The sequence below is a fragment of the Nipponia nippon genome, unplaced genomic scaffold (assembly GCF_047370975.1).
Source record: "Nipponia nippon isolate SJK-2023a ecotype South Korea unplaced genomic scaffold, ASM4737097v1 scaffold_8, whole genome shotgun sequence".
NCBI lineage: Eukaryota > Metazoa > Chordata > Aves > Pelecaniformes > Threskiornithidae > Nipponia > Nipponia nippon.
Window position 1 is genome coordinate 13,794,854 of NW_028262402.1, and position 26,013 is coordinate 13,820,866.

At 38.3% G+C, this 26,013-nt stretch overlaps 1 protein-coding gene across 7 annotated transcripts in view; it reads right to left on the minus strand.

Annotated features, from left to right (window-relative positions):
* The window catches only part of APC (APC regulator of Wnt signaling pathway), a 95,211-nt gene that overhangs the window by 24,658 nt on the left and 44,540 nt on the right, over positions 1-26,013 (minus strand). For 6 of the 7 annotated variants that reach the window (XM_087741340.1, XM_087741339.1, XM_087741341.1 and 3 more), the window contains exons 3-7: positions 20,375-20,459; positions 19,229-19,430; positions 12,575-12,683; positions 10,815-10,928; positions 5,767-5,850 (exon numbers count right to left, since the gene is read on the minus strand). In XM_087741340.1, the coding sequence (XP_087597466.1) occupies positions 5,767-5,850; positions 10,815-10,928; positions 12,575-12,683; positions 19,229-19,430; positions 20,375-20,459 (594 nt within the window). Of the gene's footprint in view, positions 1-5,766; positions 5,851-10,814; positions 10,929-11,720; positions 12,006-12,574; positions 12,684-19,228; positions 19,431-20,374; positions 20,460-26,013 lie in introns of those variants that run through there. The other variant, XM_087741343.1, reaches the window with a different exon arrangement.

Below are 26,013 nucleotides of genomic sequence, written 5' to 3' on the forward strand. Positions count from 1 at the left end.
CAGCTAGAGAATGGCACACAGGTCCCCTGGGTTAAAGAGCACCACCTGTTTTGAAGAATGATTTTTGAAGGGGTATAAGCTGGGTTTATAGCCCTCTGCCATCACGCTACAGAAGTCACTTTAACAGAGTACGCTTGTTTGCTCTTGCAGCAAAATGGTGGAAGACCACACGTGACTATTACAGCAAGACAGAGCCGCTCCCTCCATCTTGTTTGCCGCTATTTTCTAAATGCTTCTGAAGTCAACAGTAACTATCACTTGTCAATTATTAATTTCCCTGTATTTCTAGCAGAAAAATCATAAATCTCTAGCTATTTTATGACATTTGCAAGCATAATAGGCCTTGATCATTTTTGCTTAGACAACCTATTACAAATAATTTTGTCTAATACTTTGTCAACATGAGTTGCCAAAGCAACCCCTTGTGTATTTATTAGGACAGAAGACTCTTCTATGCATAAACCACTGTTTTTTCCCCCAATATTCAACTACCCTAGTATTTTCTGTGTATTGAAAACTACAGATACACTATTATTTTCTAGATACCAGAAAATGTTTACTTTGCCGTTACTTCATATTAAACGCAATACACATACAGGTATAAGTAAGACGGTAAGACAAAGAACAATGCAACAAACAAAAATAAAAAAACATAAGATTGAAACAGTTTTGCTACAGTTGAGTCAAAGAAAAAAGAAAGTCTACTCAGTCAAATCCTTGAGAGAACTCCTCCCTATCACAGTTTTAACAGTTTAAGCTTGCTGAGCATAATCTCTGTACGGAATAAATACTTTACATTTTATCTACAGCAACATTGCCCAATGGAAATATTTCACATATTTCAAATTACAGATACTGTGAAAGAAAGGTCTGTACCACTATAACAACTTGAAAACCCCGTATTAAACACTTGCCAAGAATTTGCTTTTTTCTTTTAAATAATTTCAGATTTGTACCTGACAGCCAAAAATTCTCTTTGGAAGGGTCTAACTCTACAGTGGATTTCAAACCTTATTATGAAAATCTTGCAAAATATCTAACAGAATTATCACAAAATTTGAACGTACCATCGCTTGCAGGTAAATTACTTCAACTTTTTCTAGCAGCATTTATGAGACTTAGTAATTTGCCAAACCTTAAAAATGTGCTAAAATGTGAGCCAGAATTTTCTCTGCTTATTGATTTCCAAAAGCTATTTTTATGGTGCAGTATTATATTTGGTCTTATTCTACAAGATATATTGCACTTGGATTCTACAGTGATTGGCATCACCACAGGGGCCAACTGTATCAGTAGACAAGCTATTGTCTTTATTATTGTTGTTACTAAATCTTTATAAACATAAGGAGCACATTCAGTTTGCGTATCACTATATCAAGCACAGTATAAAAATATAATAAACGCCTCATGTTTATATTTTTCAGTTACATGGACTCCGCAGTCTGACTGCTGCTACGTTCTTCCTTGCCACCAGGCAATTTCAGAACTAGATCCAGCTGTTTTCCATAGCTGATGGCCATCCTTTGGAAATTATTAAAACACACTATTAAATCATCAGTAACTGTGTAGTGATTGCCTCCTTTACCACCAGCACCCTGGTAACTCTGTCCCAAAACGTGTAACTATACAGCCAGCCATCCAGATGCTTCACGGATAAGACACACCACAAAGAAACTTCAATACATTAGAATTTCCACATATTCAGCAGCCAAATACTTCGGTGAAAGGGCTGAAGAACTAAGACAAAAACTTCTTAAATTCTGTAGTTGCAGTTGAGATCAATGTTGTTTGAGTCCTTGAGCTTAAGTGAGTCCAAAATACAGCGTTTTTTTTTACCTGAGTAACAGATAAACACTCTGGGGACAGGATCTGTCTGACAAAATGGGGCAAAGGTATCCGTTGAGAGGCTGGCCAACCAGGTAGGAAGAGCTTTAAACTAGAAATGATAAGGGACAGAGCAATTCCTCAACAAACAAAAGTAAAGAAGTTGGGGATAGGGCAGGCAAGGCAAGCACCCTGGCTGATGGGAACAGAAAGGCAATCCACACAACTGAGATGAAGTGGAATCCCCTTGAGCATAGGCCTATGAGGAAGGAGGTGCAGCAAAAGAGCCCTGTGGGGAAACCTCTCAAGTCTGTGGTGGGGAATCGGCACGCTTGGGTGCTTCTCTGGCATACCTCTACACTAATGCACAGCGCATGGGAACAAACAGGAAGAGTTAAAGTGTGCGTAGTCATGGGGCTATGACCTCATTGGGATCATGGAGACGTGGTGGGAAAGCTCATATGACTGGAAGGCTGCAGTTGAGGAATACAGACATTTTAGGAAGGACAGGCTGGGAAGGCTCAGGGGAGACCTTATCGCTCTCTACACCTACCTGAAAGGAGGTTGTAGCAAGGTGGGGGTCAGTCTCTTCTCCCAAGTAACAAGTGATAGGACAAGAGGAAAACGGCCTCAAGGTGTGCCAGGGGAGGTTTAGGTTGGATATTAGGAAAAATTTCTTCACTGAAAGGGTATTCAGGCACTGGAAGAGGCTGCCCAGGGAACTGGCTGAGTCCCCATCCCTGCTGATAGTTAAAAGATGTGTAGATGTCGTGCTTAGGGACATGGTTTAGTGGTGGACTTGGCAGTGCTAGGTTTATGGTTGGACTTGAAGATCTTAAAGACCTCTTCCAACCTTAACGATTCTATGATTCTAAGATGAGCAAGGGGAGCTGTCCTTTATGCAAGAGAGCAGCTAGAGTGGACGGAGCTCTGCCTGGGGATGGGTCAGGAGTCTGGCAACAGCTTATGGGTGAAGATTAGCACGCAGACCAACATGGGTGCTGTTGTAGTGGACATCTGCTGAAGACTTCCTGATCAGGAAAAAGAAACAGATGACACCTTTTCCAAACAGCTGGAGAAAGCCTCATGTGTATGGGTCCTGGCCCTCATGGGGAACTTCAAGCACGCTGGTATCTGCTGGAGGGGCAATAGCAGGATGAAACATTCTAGGAGATTTCTTGAGTGCTCTGATGACAACTTCCTGACACAGGTGACTGAAGAGTGAACAAGGAGAGTTGTGTTGGACTTGATACTTACAAAAAAGGAAGAACTGGTCAAGAACATGAAAATTAGAAGCAGCCTTGGCTGCAGTGACCATGAGATGGTAGAGTTCAGGATCCTAAGAGGAAGGAGAAGGGCAAAAACCAGGACCACAGACCTGCATTGCAGGAGAGCAGATTTCAACGTCTTCAGGTATCTGTTTGGAAGAATCTCATGGGATACAGCCCTGCAGAGAAGAGGGGTCCAGGACAGCTGGCTGATATTCAAGAATCACCTCCTCCAAGCTCAAGAAAGGTCCATCCCAACAAGTAGGAAACAAAGCAAGGGCAGCAGGAGGCTTGTATGGATGAGCAAGAAGCTCCTAACTGAACTTGGGCATTAAAAAGAAGAGTACAAGAGGCAGAAGTGGGGTCAGGTGACCCAGAAGTAAAGAGGCTGTCCAATCACGCAGGGATGTGAAGGGCAACAAGAAAGGACTCTACAAGTACATAAACAGCAAAAGGAAGACGAGGGAAAATGTGGGCCTTCTGCTGAATGGGGAAGGGGACCTGGTGACACAGGACACAGAAAAGGCCAAGGTACTCAATGCCTTCTTTGCCGCAGTGTTTACCAGTAAAACCATCCTTCAGGAATCCCGGTCCCTGAGACCACAAGGAAAGTCTGGAGCAAGGAAGACTTACCCTTGCTGGGGAGGATCAGGTTAGGGAGAGCTTAAACAAACTGGACATACGTAAGTCCTAATCGCCTCATAGACTGCACCTGTGAGTGCTGAGGGAGAGGGATGATGTCATTGTGAGGCCACTCTTGAATGGTCATGGCAGCAGGGAGAGGTTCCTTAAGATTGGAGGAGAGCAGATGTCACAACTACAGGCTAGTCAGCCTCACATCAGTCTCTGGCGATTGAAGGTGATGACTACAATCCTCCTGGAAAGCATTCCCAAATGCATGAAAGACAAGAATGTGACTGGGAGGAATCAGCAGGGTTTTACAAAGAGGAAGCCAGCCATGACCCTTCTACAATGAGGTGACTAGCTTGGCGGGTGAGGGAAGAGCAGCTGATGTTACTTACATCAACTTTAGTAAGCCTGCAGACACTGTCTCCCATAACATCATAGACAAGCTGACAATGTGTGGGTTAGATAAGCAGACAGTGATGTGGATTGAAAACTGGCAGAGCAGCTGAGCACCGGAGGGTTGTCATCAGTAGCACAAAGCACAGTTGGAGGCAAGTCACTAGTGATTTACCCCAGGGTCAATACTGGGACGAATACTGTTCAACATCTTCATTATGACCTGGATGCTGGGACACAGCGCACCCTCACCAAGTCTGCAGATGACAGAAAACTGAGGGGAGAAGCTGATATACTAGATGGTTCACCCACCTTTCAGAGGGACCTGGACAGGCTGGAGAAATGGGCTGATGAGAACCTCATGCAGTTCAACAAGGGGAAGTGCAAAGTGCTGCACCTGGGGGGCAACAACCCCAGGCACCAGTACATGCTTGGGGGCCGCCCAGCTGGAAAGCAGCTTGGTAGAACAGGACGTGGAGGCCCTTGTGGACAAGTTGAACATGCTAGCAGTAGACCCTTGTGGCAGAAAGTCCAACAGTATCCTGGGCTGCATTAAGAAGTGTGTTGCCAGCAGGTCAAGGGAGGTGATACTTCCTCTCTACTCAGCTGGTGAGGCTGCATATAGAATACTGTGTCCCGTTCCAGCCCCTCCAGTACAATAAAGATACGGACTTACTGGAGCAAGCGCTGCGCAGGGCCACAACAGTGCTTAAGGGACTGGAGCATCTCTCATACGCAGAGAGGCTGAGACTGTTCAGCCTGGAGAAGAGAAGGCTCAGAGGGATCTCATCAATGTGTATAAACACCTGGATTGGCTACTGTGTCAGAAGGCCAGGCAACTTTAATTATACACAACACTGCCTGCTTCGCTTATAAAACCAGATTTTCCCCAAAACCCTGGAATTATGAAACCATTTTTTTTCAAAATGGAGAAATATACATGCCTTAGTAATCCAAATCCTGCTCTGAGCTCCACAATAGTTATTTTGGGTGAAGACAAACCATAAAATTTTCAGTCCAACGTTCAATTTATATTTAATTTACCAGTACAAGGAATGTAGCTGACCTTGTAAGTGAATTTCCACTATAAGAGCAGTTTTTGCTAACGGCAATTACTACTATGGACTTTGCAATTTACAGGAAACGTTATCTTGTATTTCTTAACATAGAACCCAATACTTTAACACTAAAAATATGCCAGGCTTCTGTACTGAAGTCTGAAGTCTGAAGTCTGACCCTTTTTTTAATCTTATCTTTCTCAAAAGATAAGCAAACCATGAAGGTGCTTATCAGTGATTCATACTTAGAAAGGCATGTACAACTGATTGTTACAATTATTCGCTAAAACCGAGACTCAGCCTTTATAATACATTGCATTTTGGCATTTTTACTGAAATTTCAAGTTAAACTTTCAACTGATACAACATTACTGATTAAAGTTCAGTAGTAGCATGAAGACTAATCCAAGTATTCCACCTTCAGTTCACTGGTAAGAGAACAAGTAACAGCCTACGTAACATTGACTGGTTGATTAACTGTGACATCACTGGCTGACAGAAATAATCCTGCCTACCAATTTATTCAAATAATCTGGGGGTTTTTTAGGAAAAAAATACCATAATCAAAAGAGGGCAAGTAATTGCTCACTAACCTCTGCTTCAGCGGCTTGTGATTGCAGGAGCTGTCGTATACGAAGAATGTCCTTCTCTATTTGTTGAATTCTCGCCACCCTCGCCTGAAATGAATGCATTTTCATGTTTGATTTTGTTCAAAAACTCTGTTTACTTACTCTATAGAATGACAATATGTAGAGTTTCTTGCAAATACAGCTGACTACAAAACTACTTTGTTCATGTGGTAATTCAAGAGTTCTTCATAATAAAACACAGGCATGATTGCAAACATTCAGAACATAGCTGGGTTTTTAATAAAACTGAAACTAATTTGGATATAATAGGTCATCACACAGTACACATTCAGGTACAGAAAAACGTCCCAGTTAACTTGCACAATTTTCCTGTTTTTGAAACTGACATTTTGTGCAGATCTTTAGCAAATTATTTGACTTCATCTTACATGTTAGAATTCTACTTGCCTTACAAAGATTTGAGAGATTTATATTTGCAGAGTGTCTTGAGGATATGAAATCCTGACTGTCTTCTATTACATCCAGTTACTATAACGATTTGGGAGTTTTGCTTATTCACAGCCTCTGAATATTTTTTGCTCCTGCAAATCTCAAAGAATTTAACAAGCTAGGTACGAAGAAAACTACATACTGCTTCTTTGGTTTGTCTGGGATTTTATAGACATCTCTGAATCCGAGTCTTTTACAGCTATATTGCTACTCATTTCCCACTGCAACCATTCTGTGGTTAGTAAAGGGAATGTTAAAAAACCTGAACATTACAGGATACATATACTTCTACAAGTTGTCATGTGAAGCACAGGATGCATTATGATTCTGTGAAATAGTACGTGTATAAGGTTGTATGTCCCTGTATGAGCTTGATAATTTAATAAATTGACATTAATTGACTTTAAAAGTAAGTAAAAAATAATTAGCCCAAGAGTATCAGGATATGAACAGAATACCGAACTGATTAAATAGTATTTTTCTGTGTGATGAATAGCTTAATAAAAAAAATCCTGATTCTTTCATCTGATTAACATTTACAATACTACACTAAAAAAGGAAAGGCTTTCTGCATCTACTGGACACTGCAAGGATCAGTATTATAACCACTCTTATTTAACACCTTTATAATCTGAAAACGGGAGTAACATGAACTTTTAAAAGGTGCTAATGCCAAAAGACATATGGAATAGAAACACTGTTATCTAGAAAATTTAGAAATACAGAAGAAAATATAATCACAAAATAGAATTAATTCCTGAAACACCCATCATAAGCAGCTATGGGGAATGCATCATAAACATCAACATTTAGTAGAGATGCAAAGCTATGACCATTCGTCTATTAATTTGATTTGAATTTGTAAAGCAAAGTATTAGAAAAAATGGAAATAAAAATCTGAAAGCTGCACACACAGAAGCTTCAGCACAACATGAGGCAAATGGATAATTCATCCCCCCTTTGCTCCTGGATCAAGAAATTCTTAAGTATTAGAAAGATAATAAAAATATATTCCTGGAAATAACTGCATCAGTGAAGTAATGCATAACTGACAGAATATGTCTCTCATTGTCTTTAAGAATGACTTGAATTTCCCCAAAATTTATTTTCTTTCTGTGTAACCAGCAATTTATTCCATAAAGGACATCAAAAGAATCTCAGTATCTGTATATACACACCTAAACGTGGGGAAATATTTTGTGCAGGTGAAAAAAAAATTAAATATTGCATGATTTGCCCGGTATCACTGATGGAGCCCTGAAAAGGGACAGAAATTCAATCCACCCTTCCCAATTTTAGTCCAGAGATTTAAACATCAGACCATTCTTCTTTCTGCTAATTCATTATTTGTATTACAGTGAAATCGAGGAGTTCCATTAACCAGGAGCATATTTTGTACCAAACACTGTACAAACAGAAAAAAGAATGCATTTCTTGCCACAAAGGTGTACACGCAAACGGCAAACATGCAAAACCAGAGGTACACACATCAAACCAGCACCAGGAATTGTTTTAGCTTTAAAACCCATACAAGAAACATTACTTTCTATTCCTATTTGTTCATAGTATACTCCCATTTATTGTTATATTTACTCATCACCTTTATTAACATAAAATTGTTGGATAAAGTAACTTAACATTTACATTTACAAATTATTTGGATTCCACTGCTCCAGTAGGACTTCTAACAAAAAAAAAAAATTCCTCCATATTCACAGTCATAGCAAAATAGTCACTTTCTAGAAAGTAAAAATAAAGAGTATTATTTTGTTTTAAAAAGGTTGATATTTTTTTTTTAAATATAATATACTTTAATGGGTTGGTCTACATTTACAAATAAGACCACTGGAAATCTTCATCTGTGCGAGACTCCAGGATCCAAATTTTCTTATATCTTTATGGTCTGCTGTTTTAGCAAACTTTTAAGGATCTTGAGATAAATTGTTAGGAGACTGAGCATTTCTTGTGAGATTTTAAGTAACTCTAAACCTAAAAAAAATTAGATACTTCTTGTTCCAGCATGAAGGAAAAATAAATTCTATGTGAACATGATTTCAGTCTTGGAATTGGAATTTTTGTATTTTACAGAAATTTAAGTTTGCTTCTACTTATTACTAAGTATAGAGGCTACAGTATTTGAATAGTCAAAATAAAACATGGATAAGTATGCTTTTTTGTTTTTTCAAGTAAGAACTCCCATGTGAAGTTATAAACTTCAGGGTGTAGTACAAGTTAGTGTAAATAATTAAACAAGCTAAAACACATTGCTAACAGTTGTCTAATGCATCTTTCTGAATAATTGTTGGGCACGTGCTTGTATACAATCTTCATAAAAGATAACATAAAAAGTGAGTTGCTGTGAGCTAACTTGCTTCAGAAAGAGGAGGTTAAAGGAAATAAAGCCCAATCATGACAGATTGAGGCTCGTGAAAGAGGAAGGCCATTATTTTAAGGTCCATGGGGAAGGGTAGCTAGTGCATCCATTACTGGGGCAACAGCACATTACCAGTTCTCACAGAATATATCTTTGGGACTCTTACTACAGAGATGTCGGCAATGCCAGCGTTTATATAGCTGAACTGTTCTCTCCCTCCAATCTACATTTTGCATTTTACTGTGTGTCACGATCAGTTAGGGTGGAAGGAAAATACAGAGCAGAAAGTTAGTCGAAAAACTAGCAAGTTCACTATACTTGCCAAATATGAACGCTTCAGTTTGCACATTTAAACATCACAGTGAAATAATCCAGAATTTGCTTTTATATATTTGTACATCAATGAACTTCTGCACAGTTTTGGCACATGTCCTTGGGTAAAGTGAAGCCAAGGGGAATTACCAGTCAAATTCACAAGAAGCACATGCAGACATAGTTACTTCCTATTTTGTAATCTTGATATAATCACAATAGGAACTGTAATTTCTGTAAGTATGTAAGTATTATACATACATATCGAGAATAAAACAGTTGTCATAAACCCAGGGGCAAACATTAATTCAGAAAACCATAAAATATTTCAACATCTTCTTGGTAGCATTTTTCCCCACATGAAATTAAAAAAGAACGAGCAAGGAAGAAGCTACTTTAGGGACAACTTACTTTCACAGTGATATAACCACAGTCAAATTGTTTCTCTGAAAAAATTCATTTATCCTCTGCCTGAGTGCAATTAGAATTTCATGGGCAGCCTACCCTACCTATTTAGCTTACTTCACCTTAATCTAGCTTAAGTTTGTTAGCAGCAAGAGAACTTTCCCAGAAGCTCTAGTGTCAATGCCCTAACATTTTATTCTTCAACACGGCTAACCAGACATCTGCAGGCAATCCTGAGTCTGCTCTGCGTTCACTCAGGACTGGCTGACACACGCTGAATTTGTGCAGGGCATCACCACTGCTGATGAACCTCGGTAATACAGCCATACGGCTTCCAGATCAGAGCCAGTTATTATCCAGGCAGATTAAACTTGGGTCTGTCTGAGTACATCTATACAGACAAATCCCTACGCAGCCTTTATGTACATACCTGACAACTGTAGGATATCTGTTTCATTAAATACTTATAACCACATGAATTTTCTGAAAACTCCTACTAAATTACTCACTTTAAATTTCAAAAGCAGCTTTTCTAATTACAAACAAAATTAATTAGAGAAGTTTCTTATGTAGCAAAATTTTGCGTTGGGTAAACCTGGCAAGAAAAATCGAGACTAATGAGACTATTTTTATTGGAAGGACTTATTTTTGTAACTGTCTTGGTTAAACCACCAGACCAGTCTTTCACCATAAAAAAAACCCCAAACAACAAAACAAACAAACAAACAAAAAAACCCCCAAAACCAAAACCAGATTATTTTACCAAGCTGGTTATTTACATCTCTGGAAATAAATGGTAATAAATAATTTGAATTGTCAGTCTACTACTGTGGAGGAATAGTTTTTATAACCAGCAAGCAACTGATTATTCCATTTACAGGTTCCACACAATTACATGCTGAGTTACACTTCCAAATGTGTAACATGATTTGCATACAGTTGTGCATGTTCTCATCATGAATACAAAACAACTTCTGGTAAGAGCAAACAAATTCCAGATATGTATGTGAATTATGTTTTACCTGAATACCTGCTTTCAAAGATTATTCCTTGAATACATGGTTTCTGGTTAAGGAAACTCAAAAATAGTAGCTGGATTTTATTCTAAACTTAAAAGCATGACAAAACCCAGCATGACAGATGCAAAATAAAGCAGTTGCAAATATATTTTTGTTTGAAGCTAGAATGGTAATTAATTATAAGCAAATAATAATTAACAAATATTTTCTTTTGAAGAAATTGTCTATTTCTGCCTAGTCACAAGCCTTCTTTTAAACAGGCAGAAGAGGGTACTTTTTGCTGAGTAGTTATTTCCTATGTTCTGATTCTTATTTTTGTATTTGAAAGGCTAACTAAATACTCTAAGGTATCACTGTGTTTACACACAGTTTAAAGATACAACTGCCAACAATTTAATAAAAATGCAGGAAAACTTTTTCCATTCCTTCTAATAATGAAAGACAAACAATACCTGTGCTCGCTTCTCCATGTCCTGACAAGTACCTAGTTGTTCTTCCATTGCAGCTCTGATTTGCCTTGCCTCATACTCCAGCTGCCTTCTGGTCATATCTGTTTGCAAGGAGAACTGAAATTGAAGTACAGAGAAGGCATTTTAGTAAATAATGTTTATGTAAACTACATATTTCTCTGAACAAAAGCAGAACAATTACTTTTCCACAGCAAGCTTCATAAACAAAGAAAACACAATAATAGATCCTTAAAATATGATTGCATTATTAAAAACAAGAACACATAATGTTGTTCAACTAACAGACTACCTGCAGGTTTTGTCAAATGACTAAATATAACATAAACATTGAGACGGTATCAATCATTACAAGCCTGGAACATCTGACTACTAAGGTATGTCAGCATACCAACAAAATTGTTATGCATGCATCTGAATCAGTATTTTCAAAAATATTCAGAGGTATCAAACTATTGCACGTAGTGATGGTATTCATACTACTGCTGTCTACCCTGTTTTTAACTATCCTGTGAAAAAGGCACAAGTGTTCAATTCATGAACAACAACACAGCTTAAGGGAAGACATTCCAACCAACAGATTTTTCAAGGCAGGAGCAAAGCACTTCACCGGCTTTGGAAAATTACTCCATTTGCAAATAAATGAGTCTCCAACAGCAGTCCTCCCAGAAGACTTCACCAAGGTCAATTCAGAGAGTCAAAAAGAGACAATCATCTACAAATATCTAAAATGCTACTAAAAAGAATGGGGCCTGTCATTCTATTGTGGCTTGAGTAAGTAGCAATGGATATAAATTACCACAAAAGAGATGTAGTGTAGATGTTAAGTAAGACATTCTAATCATAAGAGCAGCGAAGTTAATTGATTAGCTATGAAACTGGGGAGACAACCTTAAAAGCCACAATAGAGTGACACAGATACAGCTGACAGTGCCTTTGGGAATGGGCTGCACTTCTCTGAGATCCTTCTCAGACCTTCTCCCCTTGCTTCTGGTGTTCTGATAAGCTCAGCCATGACTCCGCGTTAGACTTGCTGAAGTTCAGCTGCTTCACCCCAGTCACAGAAGTGTTTCCGTTGTCTATTTCCAGTTCCAGGAGGCTGACTGATTCCTGATCAGGTATGACTCTGTAAAGATGGGCAACCAGGTCTTCCCAACACTGTATGTGCGAAGGAATGCACTGCAAATATATCCAAGCTGCCGAGGTCCAACAACAGGAAAACTTGTATTATCTGGGATATCAGACATCTTCATTATCCCAGATAATGGTGCCTTGACTATAAATAGAGATGCCAAGGTAAAAGCTTGGAGCAACACCACCTGCATAGGCTATCACACCACTTTACTTGCTGTTATGAATTAAGAGCTCCTCTGTAAATTGTCTCTTAGGCTAGTACTGCTCTCAAAACTAAAAGAATCCATTAAATAACAGAACAGAGAGAGAAAAGACCTTTGGGGGATAGAGTTAAAGAAGTAGCGTACTGACATGTAATTAATTTGTCATAACAACTTCTCAGTGCTCCTCTCTATCACTGACATTTATATATTGATAGGTATGAATTCTAATGTGTATAATTATATATCAAAAAATGCATTATTTAGGCTAAGTTAGCTTTACATAGTGAATAAAAAATGTTTTAAATGAAAATGATAGTAGAGAATGTCACAAAATGCAAATAATATACACAGCATCTAAATGGAGATCATAGCACCAGATACATGACCAAGCATGCTGAAGGTACTCACATTTTCAGTAAGGGGGAGACTATCAATCCTTTTAGTCAGGTTCTGAAGCTGGGCATAATACCAGTCCTTTTCTTTCTCTTCCTTCTCAAGCTCCGCAAGCAAAAGAGATCTATTAAAAATAGAAGTGGGAAATGTCTCACTATTAAGACCTCATTACCATGTAGGTACAGAAATAGGCATTGATACCCATAAAAAAAAAGTTAAATGAGAAACAAGGTTTGAAGAGGGCTCTAAGAAGACATTTGAGAAGGTGGGTGCAGTTCCCTGGCCCTGGCTAAGCAACCTATCCACTCCTCTGTGCTAAGCAAGTCATCAGCTTCTCGTGTATCAGGTCCACATCTATAAAGGAGGAAAACACCTACATTTCTCTACAAAACCACTTTGAAATCTAAAGCTAAGATGCATTTTGTGAAAGCAAAAAACAGTTATTAGTCACGTGCTAACTTGTATCCTGCTTCTTTTAGACAATATTGCTTTGTACAATGCATCAAACTACATTTAAGAAAAGGCCTGGATGTAACAGACACATATACATCCCTGAATCACATTACTGAATTAAATTACCTCATCCACCTTTGCAGTGTCTCCTTACTAACTTTGTCACCCACACCAAAACTATGGGTAAAGCACACGAAATCAAGCTATTTCTGTGAGTATTAAAAATACTTTAGAAGAGTATTTCCCATCAAATGTTATAGACAGGATACATTTGCAGCTGTTTAAAACATTTTAAATGGGTATCATATGCATACTGCATAACTGAGTAGTATATGAGAAAGATAAGAAGATTAATACATGTAGACTATAAAGAAAAAATCTATTAGAAATTTTACATACTATTTTATCAATCCTTCATGAACTACATTTACATAGTTGCAAATTTTATCAATATAGTTATATAGCATTCATTGTTACAACACTTTTCAAAAACAAATTTTCAGGCAAAATCTGCCTAGTAGGAGTATACAGAAAAGCCACCCTTGGGTTTGGCGGGGTTTTTTTGGGGGGGGGGGGCAGTTGGTGTTTTGTTTGGGTTTTTTTGTTTGGTTTTTTGTTTGTTTGTTTTGTTTTTTAAATACAAGTTTATTAGTTTTTTTATAAATGCTTTCTGCGAGTACTCTTCTTCCTTCTGACATTTTAATATTGCTCATTAACATTAACGGCAATGCTAAAAATCAACACTTTGCCAGAGGACAGAAAGCTGCATACAAATTTGCCCAGTATTATTTCCCACCCCTTAGCTTCTGCATCCCTGTCTCACATCGTGGTCTTTCTGAGTAAGAGCTATATGAACCTTTATAAAGCACACAAACACATGGGTAATTACTTTAAGTTGTTAAGGAACAAAACCACAGTATACAACAAAAATACAAATTTCCCCTGACTACTTTGATAACGCATCCCAGTCATGATTTGAGATTAAGATAATCATTCTACATGAGAGAACTTTAGGTAGAATTTAAAAATATGTATTTTAAAGGATCTGTTCAAGTTAGTTCCTGCTTTAAAAATGTTTCAAATTAGTTTTGATGACTTAACATTTATACTCCATTGCCAATGCAAGTGACCTGACCAGTGTTCAAATGGAAAAATTAAAATTGACAGGATCCCTCACTGCAACTGCAAGAGACTGAAAAACTACACACATCTAAGAGTGCTAAATGTTTTTAAACATAACAGAATGACATAAATCTCCAGAATTGATTCAACAGGTTGAAACAAAACTGTTTTAAGAATGTCAAGACTACACATTAAGTGATTTAGTGGGCAGCTTTTACATCAGACAGGTTTACAATCAAAACCAGTGAAAAGAAGCAGCAAAGCAACAAAGAACAACAACTATACCGTTGCAGGTAACTGGTTGCAGGTAACTGTAGCAGGATTACAGGAAAGCAGTAATTCTTCAGCCATAAGGATGGGGCTGGCAGGAATTCCCTAAGTCCTTTAGACAGGCTGAAGGAAAAGCTAATAGGTGGTGCTTGGGGAAAGCCTGTGAGGCAAGTCATTTTTTCAAGCCTCCCACCTGCCCATCCTCTTAACACATAGCCTGGGTGCCTGACCTCTGCGCACGCAGGCATTCTGCACAGCTCCCCTTTTTACCACCTTGGGTGCCCAGGCACCAGTTATGTCCAGTTTGTGAAATCAAATTTGCAAAAGCATAATTAATGCAATCCCTATAAAAAGTATTTTTACCATATGAGGATTTGCAAATGTGAAAGGACTGACTAATTCTGCCTCTGGATGTCAAGGAACTGGTAGTAGAAAACAGACGGATTACTTTCAGCTAAGTGAACATCTGATTAGGTTCCTCCTGTAAAGTGTAGGGTATTCAGTTTGTGAGACACGGTGTCATTCAACCTGTTTTGACATGCACAGCGGATGCTAGAAGCAAGAAAAGAACTTAGGAACCATCAGTGTTGCTCCATAAGCAACATAACGCATGACCTGAGGGCAACTCCTTTAATTTAATAGTGTCATTTTTGCTTCTGAGTAATGCTTTATTTCAGATTACTAGTTTGGTATCACTGCTCCATGAGAATTCAGGTTTTAACAATGTCTTTAAAGTCCCTCAGCACAAAGCCTGAAGGGTTGGTACAACTATAGCAGGTTGCGCTTCAATTTCCTTGAAAATAAGCCGCAAGTCTCTGTAGATGTGTCTGATAGGCTGCTCCCTGCACTTAACGTTACTACCAGATACTGCACCAACCAGAAATACAGCTCCTTCTCAGCCTTCTGGAACTTCTTGAGGTTAGGAGAGCATTTAAGGTAGAAGAGCTGCCACTGATCATGGAAGAAAATTGATGGAAAAACCCAGAGCAGTTATTCCATCTTTTCATACCCCAAAACTGTTTATATAAGGACTTTCACAGTATCAGAGAAAATTCTGTTCTCCCTCTCAAGTTCAGAGAGGACGCAGCAAGGCAAATGAAGCAAGCTTTTGGAACTTTACACTATTTTTATAAGTTAACAAAAAGTTTCCAATTTGAACTGCTTTTCTGAAGGGTGGGTATTTCGAAAGACTTCTCTAATGTGGTATTTTTGAAGCTCCCAACAATAGATGAAGCTGAATGAATGCAGAAAATTGGTTTCTTCTTTCAGAAATCTTTTCTGCATAATTATGCCAATGCTATTCCCAGTTAAAAGGCAGAAGGGAAACAAAGTATATGCTACTTGTGTTACGCAAATTACAATTATAATTAATACTTTCACTTCAGTTGGTAGGTGATAAAATAAAATTTGAAAATTAAACACTGCTGATAGATGCTGTAAAGACTTAGGTAAGTTGTACAGTCAGCCAAAGGGAGATAAGAGTAGGGGGAGAAAGAAGCCATGAGACAGAGAAAATGCTCAAAATCAACATGAAGAAAATTAAAAAGGAGTGGCATAAACCAGAAGGAATAAACAAGACACAAGTATTTTCATAAAAAATTCATCATAAGATTGCCATCTTTACTGGTAAATTACAGAATTTACAAAGGTGAGATAATTAAATTTACTGAATTGCAAAAGGCAAACCAACACAAAAAATAACCTGCAGTGTATTCTGAAAAGTTTTGTTGTTGATACAGTGTCTTATCAAATACACCTGGAAATAGCCAGAGAGAAAACAGGAGATATTTAATGAACAGTGTATTCTGAATTGGTAATCTAAAAACATACACACACACACACCCCCTTTTTCTCTTTTCTTTTTTTGACTTTGAAATTAGAGGAAAGCTAAGCAAATGAGAAACAGGCAGATATTTTCATCTTCATTCTGGTAAGTGGATCAATTGATTAATTCTCTGCCCCTCAGAAGATCACTTTTAGCCAAGCTAAATAATTTTTTCAACACAAACCAAATTTTAGCATTTTTTTCTTGTTTCTTACTTGTTTACATTAATAAACAGCTAGTTAATTAGTTTATTAATAAACACCTCACAAATTTGCCAAATTCACACACAGTTAATACATTATTTGGTCCTTGCCCAAACACTGTTGCCCATAAGCAGCACATACTGTTCCAGTGTGTTAAGATACTGAGTGGAAATGTTCCCTTGCTGCAGGTTTCCAAAAATGTTATTTTCTTCTAAATCATTTTAATATTTTGAGGCTTATCAAGTTCTCCGAGTTCTTTCAAAGTCTGCTTAAGTGCCCCAAAAAATTCTATTAGCAAATAACGCATGTTTATAGCAACATTTAGGAACACAGAAACTTAGTAAGTATGCCAAACAAGTTCAGACACAAAGCATAGGAAAATAAGTGGTTAATTTTCTTTCAGAAACTGTAGTAGTTTCAGATGCATGGTCCAACATCCCCTGCCCCAAGTTCTGATTCATTTGGCTACCCAGGGTCCACATCAATGCCCTACACATCCTCTAAAACAGCATAAAGAACAGGGCAGATGGATTATCCATCACTTCACTAATAATGAAGCCAGATGTGATCTGGCCATGCCTCTACAGATCATCTCCACAGCACAAATCTTTACCCCATCAGCTGCGACAGTAACACTGCCTAAGCTCATCTGAAATGAAAATAACCTTATCCCTTTTTTTCAGCTTTATTTGGAACAAAGACCAGTTCACTACCTAAGCTGTCTTCGTCGCTGAGAAAAACGTCCAAAGAACCACCACCTTAGAATCCACAAGAGTGGGAAAGGATCACAGACCATAAATCAGATGTGCTAGCCACCCTGAAGAACTCCAGCTGCTATAAATTAATACTCCTTGTTCCAAGTGATCTGGAGTTCACTTGAATCGTAACTACACTTAAAAGATGTTAGTATCACATGGATAAAAAAACAGCACTGGAAGAATACAAACAAGTACACTGTTTTGTCAACATGGAAAACGGCAGACACATTAGATTCCTGAAGACTGGTGTGAGCAAGTGGGAAGAGATTCCCAGATTCCTAAATATTCTTATACAGCTCCTCAGGAATCTAGGTTTTATGTGACAGAACAAATATGATTAGTGATCCTGACTAAGAAAATGAAAAAATAGAGTGGCTGCTAGAAGAGGCTCAATACAGATCCACAGGAAGTTACTTTCATTCTACTGATAGGACCAAAATAAAGGGACCTAGACATAGTGCCTTGGAGGAAAAGTGTACTCCTTTCAGCTCTGGACTGCAAAGATTTTACTGAACACCAGGAAAGGCCCTTTAGAGGGGTTTCTGAAGGGCTGCCCACAAACTGCTTACTACCCACCAAGCTTTTCTATTACGATTCTCAAAGTGGATTTTTTTTCTTGTTAATGACTACTAGGCATAAAAATACTGTGTTGCTATTTATTTGGCTTTGCAGCCCCCAGCTTGATATCCTATCCATTAAGTAGCTGTCAATGACCAAATCTTAGGAAACCCTGCCTTACAGACAGGCCTCTGAAAACATCTGGGATTGCACTCAGGTTCATTTTAAGATAGAAAGATGTCTTCAATGGAAACAGCTGCATGTCTCTTCCCTTGCATTTCCTTTGTGAGTGATTGATAAAGTGCTACTAAACTGTATTATGCCCTGAAAGTATGTTCTTCCTATTAAATGGATACCACTACCTTCCAAGAAAAGAAATTTCATTATTTTGTCAACACAGAACATCAGGTGAGAACATCATCTTGAAGACAGAGTAAGTATTTTTGTTTAGTTGACATTTTTGCTGAGAGAGCAAAATCACTAGGTCAATATCTGCTAATAGTATGTAACTGATCAACCAGCTAGGGTAGTTATAACCATTTGCAAAAAAGAGAAAGAGATTGCACCCTCACATTGTTACAGTTTCACCATTTATCAATAGTGGTGAAGAGATACAGAGGTGTTTGGGATGCACCCTCTCTCTAAATATATTTCAGATGCTGACAACCTGCTGATAAAAATAAAATAACCTTCAGCCAACAAACAGTAGCAATGAAATGCACATATGAAGCAGCAGTAGAAACTGTATAATGTGTTTTAAGATTTTTTTTTTTTGTGTGTGTGTGTGCATCTAAATATAGTGTAGATTCCTGGTTTCCTTACTTGTTAACATAAATATACCAGCGATGAAAACATCCCCTACTCTACTTGGCGCTTGTCAGGCCACACCTGGAATACTGTGTACAGTTCTGGTCCCTGTTATACAAAAAAGATGTGGACAGGCTGGAAGGGCTCCAGAGAAGGGCCACCAAGATGATCAAGGGTCTGGGAAGCCTGCTGTATGAGGATAGGCTGAGAGGGCTGGGTTTGTTCAGCCTTGAGAAAAGGAGGCTTAGAGGGGATCTCATCACCATGTACCAGTACTTAAAGGGGAGCTACAAAGAAGATGGAGACTCCCTTTTTACAAGGAGTCACATGGTGAGGACAAGAGGTAACAGGTACAAGTTACTCCCAGGGAGATTCCGATTGGACACGAGAGGTAAATTTTTCACAATGAGAACAGTCAATCATTGGAATAATTTCCCCAGGGAAGTGGTTGACTCCGCTACGCTCAACACATTTAAAACTCAGCTGGACATGATGCTGGGGCACCTCGTCTAGATTGTGCTAGAAAGGTTGGACCAGGTGATCCTTGAGGTCCCTTCCGACCTGGTATTCTATGATTTTATATGCATGGTAGTTAAATCCTAGGTGGGTCAGTAAACCTTCACATTAAAACTAGAAGTCAATCCACACTGGATGAATAAAGGAAGAAATTTACCTCTCTTTTTCTAGCTCTTCTAAATAACCAGTGCTTTCTCTGCTTCCATTCATAAATCCTCTTCTTGGAAACGATCCCATGGGAACAGGGCTGCACTCTCCTGAACGGCTTGACACGGACCCTTCCCGGCTCCCATATGAACGCACGGACACCTTTGGCCTTAATTTCACTCCAGGGAAGTTGGTACTTTCCAAGTTCAGTTCTGGATAATAAAGAGCAAACATTTTCAGAGTTGAAATTCAGCAGCACAAATGTAAAAGATCATTTCTATATTGATTTCTTATTTTGTGAACAAAATTTTTTGATGGAAACATTCTGCACTGGACTCCACAGAAGAACATAATGTGAACAAAACTAATCTTAATGGCACACTTGGAGAATACCAGTCGTCTGAACAGATGGCCAAACTGCAATCCTGACAATCAGAACAGTATCCCCACACGAGCCCGCCTGCCTCTTTTCCCAGAGGACTTAAGAAACGGGCAGAGTTTTGCATAAATGTCATATAAATTGTTCTTGCTGCCCACCTCCTAATAGCTTCTTTCTCAGAGATCCTGCAGATGCTTCACTGTCACATAAAAGATGACAACTGTTCACCGCAGGGCCCTTAAATGTATACATCCATGATGATATTTCTGGTACAGTGGTAGGGATAGTGGATGTATACAAGGAGTCAGTGGTCTGGGCTTGCTTTGCATATCCCATATAATGGCATGGTGCACATTCCAGCAGATGCTATAGGAAAGTAGGCATCGGGGGCATCAATCTGCAGCATGGTGGATACAGTTCCAGTAATATGACATGGAGAGGGCAGGGCATGCACACAAGTTTAGAAAATTGGTGGAACTAATCCATCATTCACTTAAACAAATGTATTTTTTTCTGAAGAACTGAATGAAATCCAAGTTGTGTCAAAAGCAATATGAAGCCCTAGGGCAACAGTAGCAAAAGCACAAAAGCAGCATAGGAACATTTTTTTTTGAGAATGTGTCTTAAAATGCCTAGCAAAAATAACAGGCATTGAGACTATGCCTAACCATCAAAGTCAGCACTGATAAGAAGGTGCAGCTGAGTTAGAAAATTTTGTCCCAAAGAAAAAACAACTGAGAAACAAATGAACCTACTTAGACATAATACTAGATTTACCTTTAAGTCGTTCCAGTAAGTCAATTTGTCCAGAAGATGCCATTGCCTCATCTTCAATACTTCCTTGTAGCTGTTTCAGCACCTCCTGTGAGAAATTAAACTTAATTAAGAAATCCTTACAATAATAAACCACAAAGTAAATACATCTTATCCTGCCCTCAAGTGCACATTTAGTAACAGCTACTGAGACACTGATGTAAACTATATTTCATGTGAGCAGTGATCAAGTGTACTAACTTTAATTGCCATCAAATATATTCTACAGTATTTCCCCAAGCACTGTCATGATGTAAAGTATAATCTGAATAACTCATCCTCTCTGGTAGTCCAGTCTATTGGCTTATTTAAAAGTTCTTCTCAAAGTGAATACCAGTTATTTCAAATTTACAGATGGAGAAATGGAAGCACAGAGAAATTGGTTAAATTTCTCCATCTGTGTACCTAAAGTTAGTCTTGTAAAAATAATTTGGATACATAACTAGAAGTTACAAAAGTATCTTGAATACAACATTTTTTTAAACCTCAAAGATATCAGAGCAGAAGAAATCCCCAGGATTTTTTTCTGCAGAGCCTTAGCACCACTGTAAACCAGCAAGTAGAGTCATATTATTCTTACTACCACTATTACCACCACCACCACCACCACACCTGTGAGGAAAAGACTTAAGAAGTCTTCATGGTATCATATTATTTGGCTTATTACTACTACTACTACTACCACCACCACCGCCATGCCTACAAGAAAGAGATTTAGGACTCCTTCATGCAGCTGAAGCTTCAAAGCCAAGAATAGTTTCAATAGCACACGGCAATATGTATGATAAAATTATACAGCTGAAGGAACGTACTTCTAACACACAAAAGGATTTGTAGTAAACAATGACTACTACACTAAAAGGGCTCTGTAAGGCCCCAGGTCCCACATGCTCAGTGGCCTAAATTCAGGTAGAAAATTAAATGCAAGTTAATGAATGCCTTTTCTATATCATAATGGCGGATACCTCAATTGCAAAAATAAATTGAAAAGACTGGCCACAAGGCAAAACGCTGTTATGGGAATGTAAAATATCAGTTTTCATACTGTGGCATACAAAATATTTTTAAAAGCAAGAACAGTCAGGAAATGAAAACAATTCTGAATAATGAAAGATACTCCATACTTTTCATACACAGACTCTACACCCTGAACTGTACTTCTGTTCAGACCTGAAAACTAATGAGTTTTACACAATTTAAAAAAGATCTCCACGTCACTGTTTTACTCTTTTAGGAGCCTAGCATACCTTACTGTCAACATTAATGGTTCTTGCAAATTGTACAGAAGGTACCTTTTAAATGCATTTTGCCCTTTTCAAAGGAAACAAAACAGCACCTACAAATAGTCAAGATATTCTTTAAACAGACACGCTACTGAGCTTTTCTGTATTCAAAGTGTTGTTCCTTGTACAAAAAAAAAAAAAAAAAAAAAAAAAGTAAAAGGATTTTGAGTAAAGAACTGCACAGGCTTCTGGGGAAATAATCTCCAAGCACTAGACTCAGAGCAACACAGTCACTGCAGCCACCCACGACGTAATTAGGTGCCAGTACTCTAGGAAGAGGAATTCTGGGGTACAGACACACTAATTATCCTTACACTGTTTTGTGGAAATAATTCTGCAGGTGGAGTTGAGGCCAAATTTCCCAATTTACATGTTGCCTAAGTGATGGAGTCAAGGTGTGTGTCTGCACTCACGTTTTAGTTTGGATCAGTCTCACGCCAGACTCCCATCTGCCCGACCAGCTGTACTTCAGTTCACATCGTAGGGTGATCTCAGAGTGTGAACCAAATTCCTTTCCGATCAAACCAAGCCAGCAGTTACACTCAAGACTGGTAATGGGCATGCACTCCATGGGACCAGAATGGAGCTAGTCCAAAACCAAAATCCCCTGAAACACATACAGTATGCACACAGGGTCCTCAACATAATGAATCTACAGGTCTGCTCTTACTGCACTACCTGTTAATGCTGGCATAGCCTTTAGGATCAAGTCTGGTGTGATAAAATCACTACTCTCAGAAAGACATCTCCACTGTGCTTGTGATTTTAAGTACATTCAAGGGCATCCTCATTAGCCATATGGCCCAGCCATCTCTATACATAACAGCTGCCTTGTCAGCAAAGTCAGACAAACAAGTAATCTGGTGTTTCTCAAAGAAGGACTCCTACATTATCTGACTTAAGGGCAGATAACATTTGCAGGCAGCAGTCTTCGCTTAAAAGCCTAAAAGGACAATGTGGATACGTGAAGTGGTCTTGGGAGTTTTGCAGGCTTCTGAAAGACCTGTCAACTCAGATAAATTTAGCAATAACTAATGAATCCCTTTCCCCTGAGAACAGCACCTTGGTGCAGGGAAAAAAACCCAAGCCAAACTTCCAACCCCTCCTCCCATTCCCTTCTCAGAAGCCTCTTCCACACGTCTCTGCGTGGCAGTTCTGCTGCTGCAGAAACCGTATGTTCAGGATACTTTCCTACATAATGAGTCCTCCTGCTTCAAGAGCCAACATTACAGCTAAGTGGAAATACTATCACCTTTTCCTGTGCTACCAAATTACATGACTGAGGTGTCCAGCCAGCTAGGGACTGCTCTTTCTGAATACTGGCAACAGTTAAACATTAGCATATTGGATCACCTTTCTCAATTTTCTCTCTAAATTCATTAATTTAGGCTGCAACTTTCAGATTTTAAATTATACCCTTTAAATTATACCCTTTTCTTCACCACCACATGCGTTTTTTTCAAGTTAGTAGGTAAAGCGTTCTTTTCTATGTTTTTCTACATTTCCTTTCTATAGTACCATTGCTAAGGTAACAATGCCATTATGAGGCTATGACATCAATTTCAAACTCAATCACGGCACACTCTGAAATCTAAGCTGATGAAGCAGACAAAGGTTAGAGAGGGAGATGCAGCCCCTGGGCCAAATACTGGTGGAAAACGAGGCAGCGTGCTAAAATGGCAAATTGGGGAATTTACAATTTTACTTTAATAAGGGAACAGAGAAGTTTTCTGCAATAACCCATTTGGAGGAAACATGGCAAGTTATCTGTTACTGTGATAATGTGAATTTTCATTTATTCACTTACTATAACTCCAGGACTCAACACTAATGCTGTTTATGTGCAGTTCTCCCATTTTTTCCCCCCCGATTAATACAGTGCTTTGAAATAGTACTTTTCCACAATGATTTTATATTACTTTTGATATCATGTCTGCTAGATAGTGTAAAATCTTCTCCACAAATAAACCTGAATCAATTTAACTAAAGTTAAATTAATATGCTATTCAGTTATGCAAGTTTGAATAAACGTATTTGTATCGGTTTATAGCATTATTCTAAGCAAATTTTTTACCAACTTAGTAGTGACTTACTGATAAAACACACAAATGTAAGTGCATCTATAAGGAAGGCTGCAAAAGTTCTTTCCTGTTCTAATTCAAATTATTTTAATGGTCACTTAGATATAGCCTAGTTTATCTTGTCCCACTGGAGAAGTACAAAAGAATGCTTTTGGAAATGAAGCTGTTCCCTATGACTCATCATCATTTAAAAAGGTTTCTGTCTTCACAGTCTCTGGACTGTGAAGTACAGAAACAATGTGAATTTTTCTTTTTTGTTTGGACTCTATGAATGTAGTCCTGACCTCTTTATGGATAATTAAATAAAAAAGATCAGACTCATCAGTAAGCAACTAGAAAACTACTGAGATGAAAAGCACCTTAACTAACAGTACATGCACCCAGCTAAGTGGTAAGGGTTGTAAATAAAATTGCTTAAGGGCTGTGAATTTACTCAAGGTGCTAATAAAGAACGGAACCACAGAGGAACAACAATAACAATGCCAGATTTCAAATCCCAATGAGTTAAGACTTAGCAGTATATTCAATTTTTGAGGACTGCAAGTACAAATATTAATATTCATATTTAGAATATTTCAAAAGATGGTAAAAAGACATTCTAGTTTAAAAATATACCTCTCCTTTGGCAGGAAAAGGAGCACTGATGACAATTCAGACAAATCAGATATGTGTGGTCTTCTGTAAACACTACTTGCACCCCCCTCCCCTTTAAAATAAAATAAGCTTTATTACTTGTATTCAGCTTTCTATAAGTTTTGTGTATTCAGCGAATGCCAAAGTGTATGAAAATCATCATGGAAATTAAATACATGAAATGCCTGGCAGCAGTATGCCAGATATACTCACAGGCCAGTATCAGCTGGAATAGAAGCCAACAAGATGTTCTAAAATTTACTGGATCTTTTAAAGGTAAGCATAAGTCTGCATTTAAAAAGACTTCCAACAAAAGCTATTCTATCAATCAATTTTTAGTAAGGCACTCTTCATACCTGTTCTTCCTTTTTAGCTAATAACTACACTTGGGCCTGTGTGAAGAGACATTCCTGTCATCTACATACATATACACACATAGACCTCACTGTGTGTTTCCTTCAATGTTTGCAAACAAAACCGAAATTGAGTTATCCTTCAGTTTAGGTTTCTTAGGTTAGGCTTACCTTGGTTACCACTATATTTACAACATTTGAGTATAAAAACAGGTTTAACTGCAAAAATACAGAAAGTGTTTACAATTTCAGACAGTAACTGAACATCTATCAGCACCATATAGTATGGGAATACTGCACACTGAGTGACTCAGAACTCTTATTTTTAACCAAATCAGCAGTATTTTCAAATGAGAATATTCCTGACAGCATTTGCACTCATGTTTTTAACCCAATATGCTGAAAACTTAACTGAAAGTGATTTTTGAAGTTCAACCCAGTGTTGCACGTTGTTTCTATTATTGGTTTATAAGGGCAGAAAAGAGGTAACGTGTACTAAACGCACATCGATCACTCAAATGCAACAAAAACATTAGATGTCAAAACAGCAGCGGGGGTGGGAAGGAACGGACACCAGAATTCTATTTTCTATGCATTTATAGATCGCATAAGCTTAAGTTCAAGGTCTTGCATGATCCCTCATAACTCTATGAACTTGACAGGGCCTTAATACTAGCACATATCGTGTGACACTCACAGGGGCCAAGTGAAAGCTATGGAAGAGGCCCTTTACTCCTATACATTTTGGAGAATTTTTGGAGAATTACACTGCTACTTAATCAAGTTTGGTGGGAGCCCTTCTAATGGCCTGAAGCGCCAAGCAATCACTCTGGTTCCTCAACCCTTCAACCAGGTCCAAATGATAACAGCAATGATGACAGCACTGCTGAGTGAGGTGAAACGCTGGAGCAACTCAACTTTAACCTTGTAGAAAAAGGAAAGCACTTGTTATGTGAAATGATGGTGTTCATTTTAATTTCAAACAATGTCATTTTCTAAAAGAAAAATATTTGCTTGGTTGCCACCATGCTCAAGAGCTGTCACTTGCTGTAACCACATACTGAAGTCTACTAAGTTTTTAGTGCAAGCCCAGTCAGATCAACTAACGTTATCTGATTTTATGCTCAGAAAGAATGCTGTCTGAAGTAATGTCAGTAACTATACATAGCACCAGCTCAATTTCACCTAAATTCTTAGGAAAAAAAATAATATCATCTTTTATTCAATTTCCAACCAATTTGGTTTCTGGTAGA